General features: G+C 41.9%; 1 protein-coding gene across 1 annotated transcript in view; it reads left to right on the top strand.

Annotated features, from left to right (window-relative positions):
* The window catches only part of ndrg4 (NDRG family member 4), a gene marked incomplete at both ends in the record, with an annotated part of 26,306 nt that extends 5,218 nt beyond the window's left edge, over nt 1–21,088 (top strand). The window contains 13 exons of the mRNA XM_083893557.1: nt 1,320–1,440; nt 12,703–12,765; nt 14,612–14,672; nt 14,756–14,842; nt 14,948–15,004; nt 15,136–15,239; nt 15,297–15,353; nt 15,519–15,570; nt 15,711–15,758; nt 16,024–16,059; nt 18,731–18,782; nt 18,885–18,923; nt 20,928–21,088. Coding sequence (XP_083749683.1) covers nt 1,320–1,440; nt 12,703–12,765; nt 14,612–14,672; nt 14,756–14,842; nt 14,948–15,004; nt 15,136–15,239; nt 15,297–15,353; nt 15,519–15,570; nt 15,711–15,758; nt 16,024–16,059; nt 18,731–18,782; nt 18,885–18,923; nt 20,928–21,088 — 938 coding nt within the window. The remainder of the gene's footprint in view (nt 1–1,319; nt 1,441–12,702; nt 12,766–14,611; nt 14,673–14,755; nt 14,843–14,947; nt 15,005–15,135; nt 15,240–15,296; nt 15,354–15,518; nt 15,571–15,710; nt 15,759–16,023; nt 16,060–18,730; nt 18,783–18,884; nt 18,924–20,927) is intronic.
* Nucleotides 21,089–21,988: the final 900 nt, after the last annotated feature.

The raw sequence follows: 21,988 nt of genomic DNA, 5'->3' as shown, positions 1-21,988 counted from the left end.
GACGTGAACCTGACGTGAACCTGACTTAAACCTGACGTGAACCTGACTTGAACCTGACTTGAACCTGACTTGAACCTGACTTGAACCTGACTTGAACCTGACGTGAACCTGACTTGAACCTGACGTGAACCTGACTTGAACCTGACTTGAACCTGACTTAAACCTGACTTGAACCTGACTTGAACCTGACTTGAACCTGACTTGAACCTGACTTGAACCTGACTTGAACCTGACTTGAACCTGACGTGAACCTGACGTGAACCTGACGTGAACCTGACTTAAACCTGACTTGAACCTGACTTGAACCTGACTTAAACCTGATGTGAACCTGACTTGAACCTGACTTGAACCTGACTTGAACCTGACTTAAACCTGATGTGAACCTGACTTGAACCTGACTTGAACCTGACTTGAACCTGACGTGAACCTGACTTGAACCTGACTTGAACCTGACTTGAACCTGACGTGAACCTGACGTGAACCTGACTTAAACCTGACGTGAACCTGACTTGAACCTGACTTAAACCTGACTTAAACCTGACTTGAACCTGACTTAAACCTGACTTGAACCTGACTTGAACCTGACTTGAACCTGACGTGAACCTGACTTGAACCTGACTTGAACCTGACTTGAACCTGACTTGAACCTGACGTGAACCTGACTTAAACTTGACTTGAACCTGACTTGAACCTGACTTGAACCTGACTTAGACCTGACTTGAACCTGACTTAAACCTGACTTGAACCTGACTTGAACCTGACTTGAACCTGACGTGAACCTGACTTGAACCTGACTTGAACCTGACTTGAACCTGACTTGAACCTGACTTGAACCTGACGTGAACCTGACTTAAACCTGACTTAAACCTGACTTGAACCTGACTTGAACCTGACTTGAACCTGACGTGAACCTGACGTGAACCTGACGTGAACCTGACTTAAACCTGACTTGAACCTGACTTGAACCTGACTTGAACCTGACTTAAACCTGATGTGAACCTGACTTGAACCTGACTTGAACCTGACTTAAACCTGATGTGAACCTGACTTGAACCTGACTTGAACCTGACTTGAACCTGACTTAAACCTGACTTGAACCTGATGTGAACCTGACTTGAACCTGACTTAAACCTGACTTAAACCTGACTTAAACCTGACTTGAACCTGATGTGAACCTGACTTGAACCTGACTTGAACCTGACTTGAACCTGACTTGAACCTGACTTAAACCTGATGTGAACCTGACTTGAACCTGACTTAAACCTGACTTAAACCTGACTTAAACCTGACTTAAACCTGACTTCCTGTTTGTCCTGCAGACAAACTGTGTTTCACCTCGTTCTTCAATAACCAGGACATGCAGGAGATCACCAAACACTTTGTGGTCTGTCATGTCAACGCTCCAGGTCAACAGGGAGGAGCCTCACAACTGTCACATGGGTACACACACACACACACACACACACATTCTTGTACTTGCTGCATAGTGAGGACCGGGTAAAAGTGCTGCAGAGTGAGGACCAGCCTTTCCACTTTATAAATCAAGACAAAAATACCATTTCTGGACAGTAGATGTCACCCCAAACCTATACACCCCTTGAGATTGAGTAAAAAGAAAAGATTCAGAATAAAGTTTTTCATCAACAATGTGAGGACCAGATTATCATTGAGTGTAAACATCTTCTCGAAGTGTTTCACAGTCAATATCAACCAAGATAATATTTAATCTGGGATTATTGAGGGCAGATTTGAAATAATGAAATCATTTTCTTCCAAAAATAGCTGCTAAATACTCCTACTTCCTCATTTAGTGATAAATCCAGTTCCATATTTAATATACAATTGTGTGATGTAAACTTTTAAAATATGTAATCTTATTAGAGCATAAATTTTTTTTATTATGAATGAAAAAATAAATGGTGACCTTGATATTTGATTTTTAAATATTAATGAAAAGGTAAATCTGAAAAGTCATTACATACTGATTAAAGAAGGACATTCAGTCAGACTCAAGTTCGGAACAGCAAATTCCCACAATTTATTGCAAAATATAGAATAAAATTGGCAATGATTGAAACAGGTTGCTTCAACAAGCCTGTCACTTCTGCCTAGCAACAGCAGACAAAAAACCCTGAAGAGGTTGTGATTCCACTTTATAACGTCTGACAATTCTGCATGATTGTCTCAACATTTGCTACTTCCCATATAAAAAAAGGTAAGTGTGCAAATGTGCAATATACAAATATGAAAAAGAAAAAATAAGAATTTAAATGAATATTGTGGGTGACAATTATACCAGCTGAGGTCATTAAAAGGTCAAATAAATGAGTCTCATATCAGAGTCTCCACTGAACAAAAAAACTCATCGGTGAAGAAAACGATCTCAAACTAACTTTGCTCGTCGCTGCTCGACAAAAACAAACAGTCTGTCACTTGTGACGCGCAACAGCAGACAAAAACAAGCTAAGACGCAGAGAACATCTAACCTCATCACAGGATGATAACCAGCAATCCTCATGCCTTCAGAAGTTAAGCTTCTTCTTCACTTTAGCAATTTCATGACAGACATAGTATTTGACGTCTTTCCATGTCCTCCTGTTGAGGGCAGGAGACGCTTTATTGATGCATCGCTGACAGTCATTTTTCCCTGGTACCTTCCTTAGAGCAACAAACTTAGCCATCCTTCGAAGCACCTCAGTCCTCTCCTCAGCAGTCCAGGGTCTCTTTATGGACACTTGTGGAGCATCTAGAAATCAAAAATAGATCAGAATATAGAATGGTTAAACTATCCAATCCAATCCAACTTTATTTATAAAGCACTTTAAAAACAACAACAGCTGAAACAAAGTGCTGTACATCATAAATAAAACAAGTAAAACATACAAATGTGTGACCTAATAGACCTAAGAACAAACAACATAAATAAATATTGTATTGACTGTATACTGTATATAGAATTTGGAGGAATATTATCTAATTGACTTCAAGGGAAGCTCAGTGTCTCTGGAAGTCAGTGGAGCAGTGAGCTGAAAGCATAGAAATATGCATGATGGTTTTGTGTCTCAATCCCATGCACAATTTGAGAGTGAAGTATATAAACAAATATCAGCCCATTGTTTGTTATTTGATCATCGATATAGCCCATTTGCATTTGTACATATTATATACTGAAAATAAAAACACTGTGATAGCATACGTTAGTTTTGTTGGGGGGACAGAGCGGTGGGCAGAGTTGATGTATAACTGGGTCTGAAATGAGCTTCCTCTGTTTCAAAGACCAGTAACTGTCTAAAAGAAATAAACAAGTCCAGTTTGTACTGATTTGATGGATTTCGGATAACTAGTGAATGTCCAGATATTCTTTAGCTTGTTAAAAAAATAAACATACCATCATGGTGTTTCTTATGTCGCTTAACAGCTAAATGCGTTGATGTGATGCGTTGCTCTTCTCCATCTGAGTCATATTATATTAGTCCATTGAATTAAAGATTCACTTTCAGAACTCATCTGTATATTATCTGGACTCACCTCCATCTTCATCATCACATTCGTCAACATCAGCATCACACCCATCATCATCATCATCTGCAGTCTTCTTTACCCTCTTGGGTTTTGTGGTGTTCGTGTGTCGCTCTTTTCCATCTGACAAAAAATATATCAACACTGTTAACATAAGATAAACTTAAACCCACAAAGTGGAAATTCACTTGTTACAGCAGCAAAAAGACAGTTAAGACAGACGCATGCAGACAGTAAAATTAGACAGCACAAAACAAGCAAGGGATTAGAGAAAGATAAGTGATAGTTCGGAATTTTGGACATAAGACCTATTTGCTGAGTTTGCTGGTGCTATGGCTAGCGCAAGTCAATGATACAGGTTAGCATGGCATTAAAAACACTCATACCGACTCCACAGTGCACCTGAGGCAAATCAGTTGTAACGGCAGACTATCGATGTACATATCTTTGTTGATAGAATAATATTTGAAACAAAACCAACCTTGCAATTTGAAGGATTTATGTCTCAGCATCAGCAGCGCGTCATACTTTCTGTTAGGCTATGGCAGCGGCGGACTTATTCCGCTGCTGCTGAGAAAGTAGTCCCTCAAAAATTCATGCGATGCAAGGTTAGTTTTGTTTCAAATATTATTCTATTAACACAGATATGTACATCCATAGTCTGCCGTTACAATTGATTTGCCTCCAGTGAACTGTGGAGTTCGTATGAGTGTTTCTAATGCTATGCTAGCGTGTACCATTGACTTGCGCTAGCAATAGCACCAGCGAACTCGGCAACTAGAAGAACTGAATGAAATTTCTTGAAAACGTCTCCAGACGTCTCCATCACACCGGCTGAGTTGGAAAATAGGTCTGATGTTCAAAATTCCGAACTATCCCTTTAAATACAGAAAAAAACACTACAGTCTGTGCATTATGTGAACATTACATTAGAGAAATATTGCATGTTGTAGTGTAAATAAATGTGTATACAGACAGTAAGAATACAATAAGAATATAAATACTTCCAATACTAATTATTACTAATTAATACTAATTATGATTATTGCACAGGATGGTGGGGGTAGTAGTGGTGTTGTAGTGCAAGTGAAGGTGTTTACAGGGTTACATTAAGAGTTGTAAAATCTGACAGCAGTCGGGAGGAATGACCTGCAGTACCGTTCCTTTTTGCACCACGGGTATCAAGTCAATCATTATGTTTTCTTTAAGATAATATCAATTGATTTGCATTCATACTGTTGTTGACATGTCAGGACTTACCCACATCATCACTAGCATCATCATTTTCACGTGTACGATTAGTTTTGACTCTGTTGAGGTGGTGAGCAGGTGGACTTGGGTTGGACGTACATGGCAGATCATCTGATAGGACAACATATGTTAATACAAACATATCTACATGTATGTTAATCATCGTTTCAAATGCTTTGTGTTTAATGAGCAACTGGCTAAATATGTGGATTTTTTGAAGCGCTAAAATACATAAACAAGAGTGCAAATGTTATTTTCATGCTAGCTTAAAGCTTTGTGTAAAGAGCATTTGTTATTATTGTACTCTTCATTTGAAAATATTGCCCACTTTTTTGTCAAATGTTCAGTGTCAGGACTTACCCACAACATCATCATCATGGCTTTGTGTTAAAGCATGCGTAGGGAATGGGCTTGGTAGATCATCATCTAGTTAGAAAGGATATTTTAGTGCCGTAGACCTTATGCATTATAGAGTCATCTTACAGCTTAAAAAGTGAAGAACACAAGGTGAACAGAATTAGCACTTAGTTTGATCGTAAGCCAATGTGAAAATAAACTTGATTAATATTGTCAGTAAATATTTTCCAGAGGAGATAATTGTCCAATTACCAGTTTCAGCTCTGCCTCAATAGAACATTTAGTAAATTATTTCCCACTTTGGAGGAAATTAGATGATAAAATTTAACACGAGTGGAAACCACTGTGATTGACAGCTGGTATCATTCAATAAGAGCCTGGTTGCAGGTCCTTCCTCTAACTTATGGTTGCAAATTGTCAACATGGCACTATGGTGGCTACGATGGACGATGTCATTGTTGTCAACATTTTCTGACATTTTATCTAAATCTTAGATTCTGCTTTAATAGCCAGCTAAAATGTTGTTAGATCACATATATCTTTAAGACCTGTGACACATTTGTCAAGCTCCTTAACAGCCAACACAAATCGCCCCAGTTCTCTCATCTTCTGTGCAATGTAACTATGCTGCGATTGATCACGGCCTTTTTTTGCAAACAGTGCGTTGCCATATGTACAAATCATTTCATCAGCCCTGATATGGGAGTTCTGATCTTGCATCATACCATGAATGATCTTCTGAATGAGTTGTGAGGAAGCTTTGTGTACTTGTATTTTTTACCTTGCACTGTCTCCACTTTCTTCAACATTACATAACAGTTTTGGCATAAGACGAAGACTTTAACATTATGCCACCAGTTTCCCTTATTGTGAAGGGATTCTGAAAGTGTCCTCCTTTGCTTGGACCCTGGTGGGGAACTCAAGGCTTTGTCACATCTAGAGTCCATCGCATTTGACCCTTCCACCTGGGGGGAGAGTAAAGTTATTCATGCAACAGCTTAAACCTTAAAGACATCTGTTGATGAGTGAGGTAGTCTGGCATTGTCAGTGATACCTGTAGGTGATTCAGTTAAGAGAAGCAGCGCTGTACTTATCTGAATCTACTGCAGGTAGCACTATCTATGCTAACTATCTTTGATGAACCCCAATTCCAAAGAAGTTCAGACGTTGTGTAAAAGACAAATTACAATTATTTGCTGATTATTTGACTAATTGAATACACTTGGAAGACAAGATATTTAATGTTCAAATTTATTTTGTTTTAATAATATCTGAAAACAATGATTACAAGGTCTGGATGAATGAAAATGAATTAATGACAGTCAAAAATAATGTATAAAGCTTTCTTACCTCTGACTCTACAAGGAGCACATCCTGTTCAGATGAGTGGTGGTCTTCTTTGGATCCAGGGTGGTCCACTAGATTACCCATCTCTACCTCAGAGTCCTGTATAGAAGTGCAGAAAAATGGGTTAATGTGATTATTGATGTGATTTGACTGTTAACACCTCAAAATGCTCATTTAGTGATATATTAAAACAATGATTACAAGTTCTGGATGAATGAAAATGAATTAATGACAGTCAAAAATAATTTATAAAGCTTTCTTACCTCTGACTCTACAATGAGCACATCCTGTTCAGATGAGTGGTGGTCTTTTCTGGATCCAGGGTGGTCCACTGGATTACCCATCTCTGCCTCAGAGTCCTGTATAGCAGTGCAGAAAAGCGGGTTTATGTGATTATTGATGTGATGTGTTATTATTCCTGTACATTTTTTACATGAATGAGTCACAAAAGTGGAAACTGCTTAGCAGCTAAGCTAAAGTTAGTTCAGCTCATTGGAGATGACAAACACTCTAGGATCTCTGAGGTATAAACAACTGGAGAACAGAGCAGCATTTTCTACTGTACTACTCTGCTGCTCCTGTTGTTGCAAAGACACAAAATAATCACACAATCCACAGCAGATCATTTAACCTACATCACGACACCTTACCTCAATTATTTAAGCAATTTACATTTTCTGAGAGATTATGTGCTCTTTTGTTTTTAAAACAACGAGCCTTGTTCAAAATACTCTGAACTGTGTCTTAAATTTTGGAAAGAAAAAAAGCAAAGCAATATGATTTAGTTGTTTATAAATTCAGTGTTGTATTTTTAGAGCCACAGACAGTCTTTGTTGTGACTGAATAATGTGCATAATGTAAATATAATATCTAAAGTATTAATGTAAAACATCCCATTTATTTGTGGTAAAAAAAAATACATTCACATGTTCTGACCCTGTTTTAGTGTTTTACACTTTATTCTGTGGTTAAATCTGAGGAAACCTCTCCATGCTGTTAGCTGCTGTTAGCTGTGTTAGCCTAGCTGTGGCCTGGCCTACAAGAAAAAGACACGCGCATGACCTCGTTAACTGCTAAAACATTTAAATAATATATTATTAGTATAACACTAACAAACAGTCAGTAAAGTAAAAAAAAAAAGAAACTTACCTGTGGTTTTGAATGAGCCGCCTCACGTCTTAATCCTCCTGAATCTGTGCACGTGAAGCTGAATCTGTGCACGTGAAGTGCAGGTGCAGAGTGACGTCAGCTCCACCCCCTCAGGGAGCGCTCTGATTGGATGACTGTTAATGGGCCATTAATGTGGAGTGGGGGAGGGGAGCAGAGCAGAGCAGAGCTGAGCTGAACTGACTTTCTGATTCTGCTCACTGAGACAAAGTTTGCTGAAAGGATTTTCTCAAGTCTCTTGTATTATATTAAATGCAATTAAATTTTCACAACAACCCCTAAACTACACAAAATTATCTTCATTTAACACAAAACCTAAACATTTTTTTTTTATTATTATTTTTATTATTTCTTTTTTTTCTTTTAAATCTGGATACAATACTTTGCTTAGTTATACCAAACCAGAATTATATATTTTCAATTCAATATTTTTACAAATAAGTAAAAAAATTAAATTATGTTTCATGGTTATTTAAGTCTCTGCTGGACATAAAACAGTGCTCTTCAACTTCAGAGCCAAGCAGAAATACTGAAACATCATTGAAACATCAGTGAATCACAGAGCAGATGAGAGCGAGCACAAGAGATCTGTGCTGACAACACAGCACTGAGGTTTAGGTCCAGAGCTAAAGTGTCTTCACAGTCTTATAACCAGAGCTAACGTGTCTTCACAGTCTTATAACCAGAGCTAACGTGTCTTCACAGTCTTATAACCAGAGCTAACGTGTCTTCACAGTCTTATAACCAGAGCTAACGTGTCTTCAGTCTTATAACCAGAGCTAACGTGTCTTCACAGTCTTATAACCAGAGCTAACGTGTCTTCACAGTCTTATAACCAGAGCTAACGTGTCTTCAGTCTTATAACCAGAGCTAACGTGTCTTCACAGTCTTATAACCAGAGCTAACGTGTCTTCACAGTCTTATAACCAGAGCTAACGTGTCTTCACAGTCTTATAACCAGAGCTAACGTGTCTTCAGTCTTATAACCAGAGCTAGTGTCTTCACAGTCTTATAACCAGAGCTAGTGTCTTCACAGTCTTATAACTAGAGCTAAAGTGTCCTCAGTCTTGTAATCAGTCTCATGTCCTTGCCTGGACATTCCTCCCTCACTCCTCCATGTCCTCAGGAAATCTGTCAGAATCCATGATTTGTGCGTCTTTAAGTGAATGTGCTCTTTTAGCACAGAAATGCAGTCATTGCACATTAAACACTGGTTTGGTGCCTGTACTTCCTGGTAAAGTAAGGAAATATTTCTCTGTCCATTTGCTCTGGAACTGACGACTTTCTAAGTCAACTTCTAATCACTTTACAGAGGCAAAATCACAGCCCAGCACCATGTTGCATGTGTCACATGTTGCACAGACGTATCTAAATCAGAGGAGAACTGTTAAGACTCAGTAACTCTTCTTAAGACAGTTCAGAGGTGAGTTTTATCATAAAGTCAGCTTCATTTACAGAGAGTTTGCTCGCTGTAGGAACATTAAAAAGGGTCGTATTTCACCTGTAGGCCTGACATAGATGATGAAAGTGACTCCACACAAACACTACAAACCTTTTCCCTTTAAAAAACACACAGACAATATCATCATGAAAAATAGGAAAATGTTGACAAAAACTTATATTTTCTATTTTCTTCCATATGCTAATAAGATAACAGTAAAGAGTGATTCTGATGAAACAGTGAATTTCTGTGTGAACACAGTTAACTTCTGTGGAGACACTGACATCTTCATCTCCACCATCTCCTCACTATTCTCTCTCCTCTCCTTATTTACTCTGTCTTCTGTCTGTCTTTCTTCTCTTACTTCTCCCTCTTTAGTCTTCTCCTCTCTTCTTTCACCTCCCTCTTCTCTCCTTCCTCCTTCTCTCCTGGAGTCTGATCTGAAGGCCTTGCTGAAGACTCATGTAAGAATGATGGACATGATTGAGGACTTGTGTCACACCTGGACTGTTGAAGGAGGTGGTTCACTGTGGGGAAATGTGTTGGCCTGAAATTATCATATTTCCCCCTGAAATGGGTCAACAAAGGCTTTTTAAAACCAACCTCTCTAACTAAACAGTAAAGGCAGATCAAGCCAGGGGTCACAACCCCTCCTTCCATGACCTTGTTTCCCCCAAAATAACATGGTAAAAAACAAATAAATCATTTGGAATAGTGTATTAATTGATTGAAAGCACAGTACATCCTGTGCTCAGGTCAGAGGTCAAACAGTTTTGTCGAGGTATGAGCTCTGAGTAAGTGAATTAAAATCATTACGAGTGAACACAGTCATTTATCACTCCGTTTGTTCACTAAATATGTACAGAACACAAAAAGTGATATTCCAGCTGCTTTTTCTGAAGTTGGCAGCATTTTTAACATAACCAGAGTTAGCTGCTAATAATTGCTAACAAGCTAAAATGAAAGTTGTTCTTTCTTAAGCACAGCTGTTAATCTTAGCTAAGAATCTTGCAGATTGTTCTCTGCTGGCAGAAGAGCAGCGAGGACAGACAGTGGACCTACTGACACCTTCACTCTTTATAAACATTCTAAAATAAAGTATTTATTCTAGTTTTACAACTTTTTTAAGCTTTAACGTCTTGTTAAGTTTCTGTAGTTGGGATTAGACCAGTGATCGTGGTGAACAATGACTTTATGTTTGGTCATTACGTATCATTGACACTTTCTACCCACTACCACTTTTGTTGTTGTAAATTCCTTATTTTTTACTGGTTATTTTGTTCAGGCATCATTGTGGGCAGCCTAGTTTTCACTGTGGGGACCTGGTGCTCTCTCACAGAGAACCAGAGTCATGTGATTATTGATGAGTCAATCCTCTCCCTCACCTGCAGAGAATGTTTCTGTGACAGATGTAAGTAGATCATGTTCTGCAGAGACATGGGATGTCTGTGTTTAAATACTTTACATCATCTGTTTTTCTGAGCTGGTTCATTTATATTCACTGTTTAAATGAGCTAATGCTAATATCGCTAATGCGAGCTAGCACACTAATGAGATAGCATGCTAATGCTAGCCGACTAGCCAAATGTCTATATTGTCTGTGTTCTATGCTGCCACAGCTATTCTTCATCACTGTTAAAGCTGCATGTGATGTTAAACGAATAATATCTGGTGCTTCTCATGTAAGAATATAGGTTATATATGTGTTAGATATATATATATATCCTCTATTCTCTTACAGTTTATCATCCTCTGTAGGTTATTATGGGATTAACCTTCATCTGTGTATTGGAGAGAGTGATGAGATGTGCCTGTACTACTTCACTAACATTCTGATGCAAAGATTAAGAAAGAGTTCCCTGTTTCTGTCTCTAATCTAAATGTCTTTGGCAGGACACTGAACCCCATAATGTTCGGCTGTGCCAGCGCTGTGTGAGTATGAAAGACCAGTGATAGAACACGTGCTGCACATAGATGCTCTCTGTGACTGTGAGTGAATGGGTGTGAATGGGTGTGAATGGGTGAATGGAAAAACTGTAGTGTAACGCAGCTTTGAGTGGTCATTAAGACTAGAAAAATTACATATAATCAATAAACTCTCAACCCTAACCTCTTAGTTTATTGCTCAGGCATATATTTATAAACCTAAATTGACTTGGATAACTCCCCCAGTACTGGGGGCGGCGTCACATGCAGCGACAAAAATGTCATAAAACCATGTCTAATTTTAAGCACACACATTGAAAAGCAGCACCAGAGCGTCAGCGGGATTATGTGAACAATATAATAATGTCTGCTGGACAGCGGAGAATCCACAGATTCTAACGGTACCATTTTTATCACTCTACGACCAAGATTCACGGATCCAGCCCCAAAATAAGAGCAAAACAACAACTGACTTTCAAGAAATACAAGCAGAAATATTGTCTTACCTTTGCTGTTTATCAAAACAAGTTATTTCCACCGGAACAAAACCACTTCTAATGAAGAACTACACTTCCCAGCATGCTTTGGGAACAACTCCCGGTTTGATTCATTACAGAGCGACCTTAGATCGTACTGATTAGAGAAAGGTGAATGTCCGCACAAATGCGTCATATGCATTTATGTCCTTTGACATAGATGTGTATGACGCACGCGGGGCCTGATTCTATTGGTTTAGAGGTTTAAAACGAGCTGTCAATCACCCTAATTGACCAAGGTAAGCCAGAGCTATGGCGCTGCATAACTGAAGACGCTGCAGAGTCACTGAGTTGTTACTCGCCGTACAGGGAGCATCCATTTACAGACAGTTTTCTTTTTAGACCAATAGTGACATGTAAATAAAATTAAATGGTTTTTAATAATTTGGATAAAGAAATCTCAAATGGCACAGATGGTGCCAAACTGTGCAAAAAGAGAGAACGCCTAGACATCTCTTTACTAAAACCTTTGTAATTTCACTCTGCTTTATTTCAGCAGCATTAGACTTTGCACAGCTCATGTCCACATGTTGTTACATGACCTCCATGTGTTTTTAAGCTCATACTGCATATTTTAAAAGGTGATATTTACTTTAAAATGCAAAAAAAATTTAGGCGAGAGAAAAAAATCCTTCAGTGATGCTGTGTTCCATGTGCATTTACTCTGACACAGTGACATCTACAGTGAAACTTACACCTCTGGTGGAATCTCACAAGTGTTATCTTTATTTTGATACCAAGATAAGCCACATAGGCCTTGTAACTGCAGAGATATACTCTATTTAGTTTGGGCATGTCATTTTCGGATTTTGGGTGTAGTATCATAAAAGGTCTGTAGGAGGAGCTCCAGAGCAAAAAGTGTGTGAAACACCGATCTGCAAAACGGGTTTTTGCACCAAATTGAGGACCTCCTTTAAAAACAGAGTATAGCATGTTTACAACCTAAGGAAGCGATTTCAATGATGACAAAGTGAGGACCGGCCAAAATGTCCTCACTTCGTCAAAATGACCTCACTCTGTTGGTTAAAAACCCTCGCTGGTCCTCAGTATGCCGCAAGTACAAGAACACACACACACACACACACACACACACACACACACACACACACACACACACACACTGTGACATCATCATGTATCCTCTCTGTATCTCCTCAGGTTTCAGTTTCCCACCATGGACCAGTTATCAGAAATGTTACATACTGTGGTTCAACACTTTGGGTTAGTTACCTTTTTAACTAGTTTTTTTTTTTATCTGTTCATATGGGTTTATACTAGTCTATACTGGTTTATACTAGTTTATACTGGTTATACTAGTTTATATTGATTTATACTAGTCTATACTGGTTTATACTAGTTTATAGGGATGCACCAATTGCCATTTTTGGGGCCGATTCCGATTTTTCAAGAAGTTTGACCTGCCGATACCGATTTTAGCCGATTCCGATTTCAATTTTTTAAAGCACTTTTCAGCATACAGAAAGATATATATGTTTGCATCTTTTCTCCTTAATAGAACATTTTAACATAGAAATACAATCAGTTCACATCCAATATCCAACTAAAAATACAAGAACGAATCACTACCTGTTTGTGTAGTTTATTTAAGTTTAAACATATTTCACAACATAGTACCTACACACAAATAAGTAAATGACCTCACTCTCTCTCTCTCTCTCTCTCTCTCTCTCTCCTCACACAGGTTTAAATGACAAACAAACAAAACAAAAGTTTTGTGCAAGTGATTTAAGATCCTGACTCTTGTCTTAAATATGACAGGCTTCGTTCAGTGATTGAAACAAATATATAAACATTAATGAAACGTTTACATGCAGAGCGCTCACTCGTAAAGCAGACAGCAGCGGCGCCACAGCGCTGCGGGTGTTGTGTAATCAAATACACCTGTACGGCCGTATATTAAAAATCATATCATAACGGAAAAAAACCGTATTCAGTGTGAACTGGTTACCGTCCAGCTCTACACTCTACAACATGTGCGTGTACACGTGTTGCTGATGCTGCGCGATGCGGGTGCATTTTGATCGGCTTATTAAAATCGGAATATTCTGTCTGATCGGCCGGTCACCGATTTCGGCCGATCACGTGAAAATCGGCCGGTTCCGATCACTGGCCGATTAATCGGTGCATCCCTACTAGTTTATTTTAGTGTGTTAAAATAATGTTCTCGTGTTATTATTTTTAGTTATACTGGTTTAGTTTATACTGGTTTATATTGATTTATACTAGTTTATATCGATTTATACTAGTTTATACTAGTTTATACTAGTTTATACTAGTTTATACTAGTTTATATTGATTTATACTGGTTTATATTGATTTATACTAGTTTATACTGGTTATACTAGTTTATATTGATTTATACTAGTGTATACTGGTTATACTAGTTTATATTAATTTATACTATTTTATACTGGTTATACTAGTTTATATTGATTTATACTAGTTTATATTGATTTATACTAGTGTATACTGGTTATACTAGTTTATATTGATTTATACTAGTTTATACTGGTTATACTAGTTTATATTGATTTATACTAGTTTATATTGATTTATACTAGTTTATATTGATTTATACTAGTTTATACTGGTTACACTAGTTTATATTGATTTATAAATATAGATACTCTGATTGTTGTGATGTCTCTGATTGTTGTGATGTCTCTGATTGTTGTGATGTCTCTGATTGTTGTGATGTCTCTGATTGTTGTGATGTCTCTGATTGTTGTGATGTCTCTGATGTCTCTGATTGTTGTGATGTCTCTGATGTCTCTGATTGTTGTGATGTCTCTGATTGTTGTGATGTCTCTGATGTCTCTGATTGTTGTGATGTCTCTGATGTCTCTGATTGTTGTGATGTCTCTGATTGTTGTGATGTCTCTGATGTCTCTGATTGTTGTGATGTCTCTGATGTCTCTGATTGTTGTGATGTCTCTGATTGTTATGATGTCTATGATGTCTCTGATGTCTCTGATTGTTGTGATGTCTCTGATGTCTCTGATTGTTGTGATGTCTCTGATGTCTCTGATGTCTCTGATCTTCTCAGATTTAAGAGCATCGTAGGGATTGGAGTTGGAGCTGGAGCTTATGTCCTGGCCAAGTTCTCTGTGAGTGTGATTCAGATCCTCTGAACGAGACGAGCGCTGCATTAAAAACACAGCTCTGAACTCTGTGTGTCGTCTTTCCTCAGCTCTTGTTCCCTGACCTGGTGGAGGGTTTGGTTCTGCTCAACATCGACCCAAACGGCAAAGGCTGGATCGACTGGGCTGCGTCTAAGGTTCTGTTCTGAGTTACAGTCACAGAAGTGCCCTTTAATGCACTCGTCTACAACAAGAATAACGTGTTCCTGTGTTGAATATTCATGTCCTCGTCTGTCCTTCAGCTGTCAGGTCTGACCAGTAATTTAGCAGAGACTGTGCTGCCTCACCTTTTCAGCCAGGTATGACCTCTGACCTCTGACCTCTGACCTCTGAACCCTCCTACTCGTTTAAAAAACACAACCTGAAACCTGTGTGTGTGTGTGTCTGTCTGTCTGTGTGTGTGTGCGTGCATGCGTGCGTGTGTGTGCAGGAGGAGTTGGTCAACAACACAGAGCTGGTGCAGAGTTACCGTCACCAGATCAACACGACCATTAACCAGTTTAACCTGCACCTGTTCTGGAACATGTACAACAGGTACACACACACACACACACACACTCACACACACACTAACAGGGTCTCCTCTCTCAGTCGCAGGGACCTGGAGATGAACCGCGGTGGCACAGCCATCAACGCCAAAACCCTGAAGTGAGTCCACACACACACACACACACACACAGACACACACACACACACACTCACACACAAACACAGATGTCCACAGGTGTCTGTGGACATGATGAGGACAAGAGGACATGATGTGTCCTCACTGTAAGACATGATGAGGACATGATGTGTCTCTTTTGTGTGAAGGTGTCCTGTGATGCTGGTGGTGGGAGACAATGCTCCTGCTGAGGAGGGGGTGGTGAGTGCTCACTGTGTGTGTGTGTGAGTGTGTGTGTGTGTGTGTATGTGTGTGTCTGTGTATCAGTCTGTCCACCACATGCTTGACCCATAGGGGGCAGCACATACACCAACAATGTGCTCTTTATTTGTCTCTTTCAGGTTGAATGTAACTCCAAACTGGACCCGACCAACACCACCTTCCTAAAGGTACCTGCAGTTCTCAGTCTGACCTGCAGGTGTCGCCCTGTGTGTGAATGTACCTGCAGTTCTCAGTCTGACCTGCAGGTGTCGCCCTGTGTGTAAACGTACCTGCAGTTCTCAGTCTGACCTGCAGGTGTCGCCCTGTGTGTGAATGTACCTGCAGTTCTCAGTCTGACCTGCAGGTGTCGCCCTGTGTGTAAACGTACCTGCAGTTCTCAGTCTGACCTGCAGGTGTCGCCCTGTGTGTTGACCTGTGCTCTCTCCTCTGCAGATGGCTGACTCTGGTGGACTCCCTCAACTCACACAGGTGAACAAAGAGTCTGACTGTGCTGTGAGCGCCCCCTGCTGCTGACACTGAACAGGAGAATAATGTCATCAAATATACGTCAGTCTAAGTTTCTACGATGTCCATACGTCACATGATCACGTCTTTGTCTTCACTGTTTGTAAACCACTCACTCTCCCACACCAAAGTCCATAGGGAAAAACAGTGATTTTAGCTCACAGGGACACAGGAGCTGCTGGTCCTCTGCTGCCTCGTGTGGTCACTTTGTGTCACTGAGTTAAGTCTGAAGTAAATATTTTAAAAGCTGAATTCACTAAAATCAGTCATTGTAAGTTAGTGATGGAGACTTTGGTGTGGGAGAGTGAGTGACTTTGGTGTGGGAGAGTGAGTGACTTTGGTGTGAGAGAGTGAGTGACTTTGGTGTGGGAGAGTGAGTGACTTTGGTGCGGGAGAGTGAGTGACTTTGGTGTGAGAGAGTGAGTGACTTTGGTGTGAGAGAGTGAGTGACTTTGGTGTGGTAGAGTGAGTGACTTTGGTGCGGGAGAGTGAGTGACTTTGGTGTGAGAGAGTGAGTGACTTTGGTGTGGGAGAGTGAGTGACTTTGGTGCGGGAGAGTGAGTGACTTTGGTGTGGGAGAGTGAGTGACTGGTGTGGGAGAGAGTGATTTACTTTGGTGTGAGAGAGTGAGTGACTTTGGTGTGAGAGAGTGAGTGACTTTGGTGTGTGAGAGTGAGTGACTTTGGTGTGGGAGAGTGAGTGACTTTGGTGCGGGAGAGTGAGTGACTGGTGTGGGAGAGAGTGAGTGACTTTGGTGTGGGAGAGTGAGGGACTTTGGTGTGGGAGAGTTAGGGACTTTGGTGTGGGAGAGTGAGTGACTTTGGTGTGGGAGAGTGAGTGACTTTGGTGTGGGAGAGTGAGTGACTGGTGTGTGAGAGAGTGATTTACTTTGGTGTGAGAGAGTGAGTGACTTTGGTGTGGGAGAGTGAGTGACTTTGGTGTGGGAGAGTGAGTGACTTTGGTGTGGGAGAGTGAGTGACTTTGGTGTGGGAGAGTGAGTGACTTTGGTGTGTGAGAGTGAGTGACTTTAGTGTGGGAGAGTGAGTGACTTTGGTGTGGGAGAGTGAGTGACTTTGGTGTGGGAGAGTGAGTGACTTTGGTGTGTGAGAGTGAGTGACTTTGGTGTGTGAGAGTGAGTGACTTTGGTGTGGGAGAGTGAGTGACTTTGGTGTGTGAGAGTGAGTGACTTTGGTGTTTGAGAGTGACTGACTTTGGTGTGGGAGAGTGAGTGACTTTGGTGTGAGATAGTGAGTGACTTTGGTGTGGGAGAGTGAGAGTGAGTGACTGGTGTGTGAGAGTGAGAGTGAGTGACTTTGGTGTGGGAGAGTGAGTGACTTTGGTGTGAGAGAGAGTGAGTGACTTTGGTGTGTGAGAGTGAGTGACTTTGGTGTGGGAGAGTGAGTGACTTTGGTGCGGGAGAGTGAGTGACTGGTGTGGGAGAGAGTGAGTGACTTTGGTGTGGGAGAGTGAGGGACTTTGGTGTGGGAGAGTGAGTGACTTTGGTGTGGGAGAGTGAGTGACTTTGGTGCGGGAGAGTGAGTGACTGGTGTGGGAGAGAGTGAGTGACTTTGGTGTGGGAGAGTGAGGGACTTTGGTGTGGGAGAGTGAGGGACTTTGGTGTGGGAGAGTGAGTGACTTTGGTGTGGGAGAGTGAGGGACTTTGGTGTGGGAGAGTGAGTGACTGGTGTGGGAGAGAGTGATTTACTTTGGTGTGAGAGAGTGAGTGACTTTGGTGTGTGAGAGTGAGTGACTTTGGTGTTTGAGAGTGAGTGACTTTGGTGTGGGAGAGTGAGTGACTTTGGTGTGGGAGAGTGAGTGACTTTGGTGTGTGAGAGTGAGTGACTTTAGTGTGGGAGAGTGAGTGACTTTGGTGCGGGAGAGTGAGTGACTTTGGTGCGGGAGAGTGAGTGACTTTGGTGTGTGAGAGTGAGTGACTTTGGTGTTTGAGAGTGAGTGACTTTGGTGTGGGAGAGTGAGTGACTTTGGTGTGGGAGAGTGAGTGACTTTGGTGTGTGAGAGTGAGTGACTTTAGTGTGGGAGAGTGAGTGACTTTGGTGTGGGAGAGTGAGTGACTTTGGTGTGTGAGAGTGAGTGACTTTGGTGTTTGAGAGTGAGTGACTTTGGTGTGGGAGAGTGAGTGACTTTGGTGTGGGAGAGTGAGTGACTTTGGTGTGGGAGAGTGAGTGACTTTGGTGTGTGAGAGTGAGTGACTTTAGTGTGGGAGAGTGAGTGACTTTGGTGTGGGAGAGTGAGTGACTTTGGTGTGTGAGAGTGAGTGACTTTGGTGTTTGAGAGTGACTGACTTTGGTGTGGGAGAGTGAGTGACTTTGGTGTGAGATAGTGAGTGACTTTGGTGTGGGAGAGTGAGAGTGAGTGACTGGTGTGTGAGTGAGAGTGAGTGACTTTGGTGTGAGAGAGAGTTAGTGACTTTGGTGTGGGAGAGTGAGTGGTTTACAAACTAACACTGAGACAAAGATGTGATCATGTGACGTAGATGTCGTAGAAACTTACACTGTGAGTCTCTGAGTCTCAGGGTGGTTCTCAGCAGCAGGGGGCGCTCACAGCACAGTCAGTGTTGACTCATTTAAAAATTAACAAAATCAGTGAAATTAAAAACATGTCGTGTTGTTTTCAGCCGGGAAAACTGACAGAAGCCTTCAAGTACTTCCTGCAGGGGATGGGCTACAGTGAGTATTCACTGTGTGTGTGTGTGTGTGTGTGTGTGTGTGTGTAGGATTATATTTGAGTGATGATAATCTTAATCTGTCTCCCTCACCCTGTTCTCTCAGTTGCGAATGTGAAGGATCGGAGGTTGAGTGGAGGGCCAGGTACTTTCACCTCTGACCTCTGACCTCTGCTGCCCTCTTCAGCAATGCTGGCATTTTTAATTCTTTTAAATTTATCTTCATTTTGTTAATCCCTCGTTTCTGGACCTTGTTATGAACTCTGTTCTTTTTCCTTTTGTCTTTTTCTTCTCAAAGATCATTTTTCCTCCCGTTGGAAAAATCTGCTCTGTGTTTATTCTGCTGCTCATTCCTTCACCATCACATCTGTCCTGCTCTCTGCATGACCGCAAACGCCACGCAAAACGCCACGCAAAACGTCACGCAAAACGTCACGCAAACGCCACGCAAAACGCCACGCAAAACGCCACGCAAAACGCCACGCAAAACGTCACGCAAACGCCACGCAAAACGTCACGCAAACGGCACGCAAAACGTCACGTAAAAGCCACTGAAAACGCCACGCAAAACGCCACGCAAAACGCCACGCAAAACGTCACGCAAAACGCCACGCAAAACGTCACGCAAACGGCACGCAAAAGCCACTGAAAACGCCACGCAAAACGCCACGCAAAACGCCACGCAAAACGTCACGCAAACGCCACGCAAAACGTAACGCAAACGGCACGCAAAACGTCACGCAAAAGCCACTGAAAACGCCACGCAAAACGGCACGCAAAACGCCACGCAAAACGCCACGCAAAACGCCACGCAAAACGTCACGCAAACGCCACGCAAAACGCCACGCAAAACGTCACGCAAACGCCACGCAAAACGCCACTCAAAACGTCACGCAAACGCCACGCAAAACGTCACGCAAAAGCCACTGAAAACGCCACGCAAAACGCCACGCAAAAACGGTCCTGAGGAAATACACACACACACACCTCTGACGCACACACACACCTCAGACCTCTAACACACACATACACCTCTGACACAAATACACACCTCTGACCTCTGATACACACACACACACCTCTGACACAAATACACACCTCTGACCTCTGATGCACACACACACACCTCTGATGCACACACACACACCTCTGACACACACACACACACACCTCTAACCCACACACACCTCTGACACACACACACAAACATCTCTGACCTCTGATGCACACACACACATCTGAGACACACACACACACCTCTGACCTCTGATGCACACACACACCTCTGAGACACACACACACACCTCTGACCTCTGATGCACACACACACCTCTGACACAAATACACACCTCTGACCTCTGATACACACACACACCTCTGACACAAATACACACACACCTCTGACACACACACACCTCTAACACACACACCTCTGACACACACACACACATCTCTGACCTCTGATGCACACACACACACACACCTCTGACACTAATACACACCTCTGACCTCTGATGCACACACACACCTCTGACTTCTGACACACACACACACACCTCTGACTTCTGACGCACACACACCTCTGACCTCTGACACACACACATACACACCTCTGACCTCTGACACACACACATACACACTTCTGACCTCTGACGCACACACACACCTCTGACACACACACACACACCTCTGACGCACACACATCCCTGATGTACACACACCTCTGACCTCTGATGCACACACACACCTCTGACACACACACACCTCTGACCTCTGACACACACACACCTCTGACCTCTGACACACACACCTCTGACCTCTGATGCACACACACACCTATGAAGCACACACACACCTCTGACCTCTGACGCACACACACACCTCAGAAGCTTGCACACACCACTCTGACCTCTGACGAGCACACACCTCTGACGCACACACACACACACACACACACCTCACCACACACCCAGGAAGTGTGTGTCTGGCGACAGATGAAGGTTCTTCAGCTTCTTACATTCGCATGAACTCCCTTCATCTCCCCGACATCAGCTGATCTCAGTCTGTTCTTCATCTTTAAGCCTGACCTCTGACCTCCGCGTTGACCTCTAACCTCCGCATTGACCTCTGACCTCTGACCTCCTCTCAGTGCCCTCGGCCAGTATGACCCGGCTGGCTCGCTCCAGGACGTCCTCGCTGACCAGTGCCGGCTCCACAGAGGGGGGGAACCGCTCGCGGGCCTGCACCCAGTCAGACGGCAGCGAGGGGGGCGTGGCCACAGTCACCCACACCATGGAGGTGTCCTGCTGAAGAGACAGCGCCCCCTGTCTGCCAACATGTTACCCTGTGTCCCAGCTGTGAAGTGTAAGATGTAAAAGAAAGCCACACACACTTCTGAATACTTTTACTCTTTAAAACTTCACCTTTGTTCTCAAACGCCATGTCAATCACCCCCCCCCCCGGGTTAAATTCTAATAATTAAAATAACAAAAGTAAAGAAGGACGTGGAGGTCAGTTTGATGTGTGTGTGTGTGTGTGTGTGTGTCTGTGTGGTTTGTAAAGTGTTGAAGGGGGCGTGTCCAGGTGTGACACGCCCCTCCTGTGTGACTTTTTTTCACGGGAATGTGATTCTTTAAAACTTTATATACAGCGTTTATACGCCACAGACGCTGAGTCAGCGTTTATACGCTGCAGACGTCAGCGTGTTTGTTTTTTTTTCTCCTGGACTGCCTGGGGGGGGCGCTGCTCCTGAATGTATCCTGTCCCCTTCTGAAGTGCTGTGATGCTAAGTATTGTCAACCCGATCCTCACCTTTGACCTTTGACCTTGTACAGGAAACCTCTGTGATTTTATTTTGAAAGGTGTGAGCTGGCGGCGAGTCATTTCCTGTTTGTTTCACGTGCTTCTGCGTCTTCTTCTTCGTACTAACACTGATTTGTTTAGAGCAATAAGTTGTGATTCTGCTCAGACGAACTCTGTCGTCATGATACGTTTAATATACATATATATATATATATATATATATATATATATACACACACACAATGTAAAGTGTCTGTCCGTGTGATCTTATGACAAACTGCAAATAAAGACTTGATGTCAGAATTCACAGTCTCATCTTAATTGTGAGAAAAATCACCCTTTTGTTTTGCCACACGAAGGTACTGACGATACAGGAGATACTGAAGGTACTGGAGATACTGGAGATAC

Source organism: Microchirus variegatus (genome assembly GCF_963457635.1).
Source record: "Microchirus variegatus genome assembly, chromosome: 8".
Classification (NCBI taxonomy): Eukaryota; Metazoa; Chordata; class Actinopteri; order Pleuronectiformes; family Soleidae; genus Microchirus; species Microchirus variegatus.
Note: the sequence above shows the minus strand (reverse complement) of the source record. Positions and strands in the feature narration are given on the sequence as shown.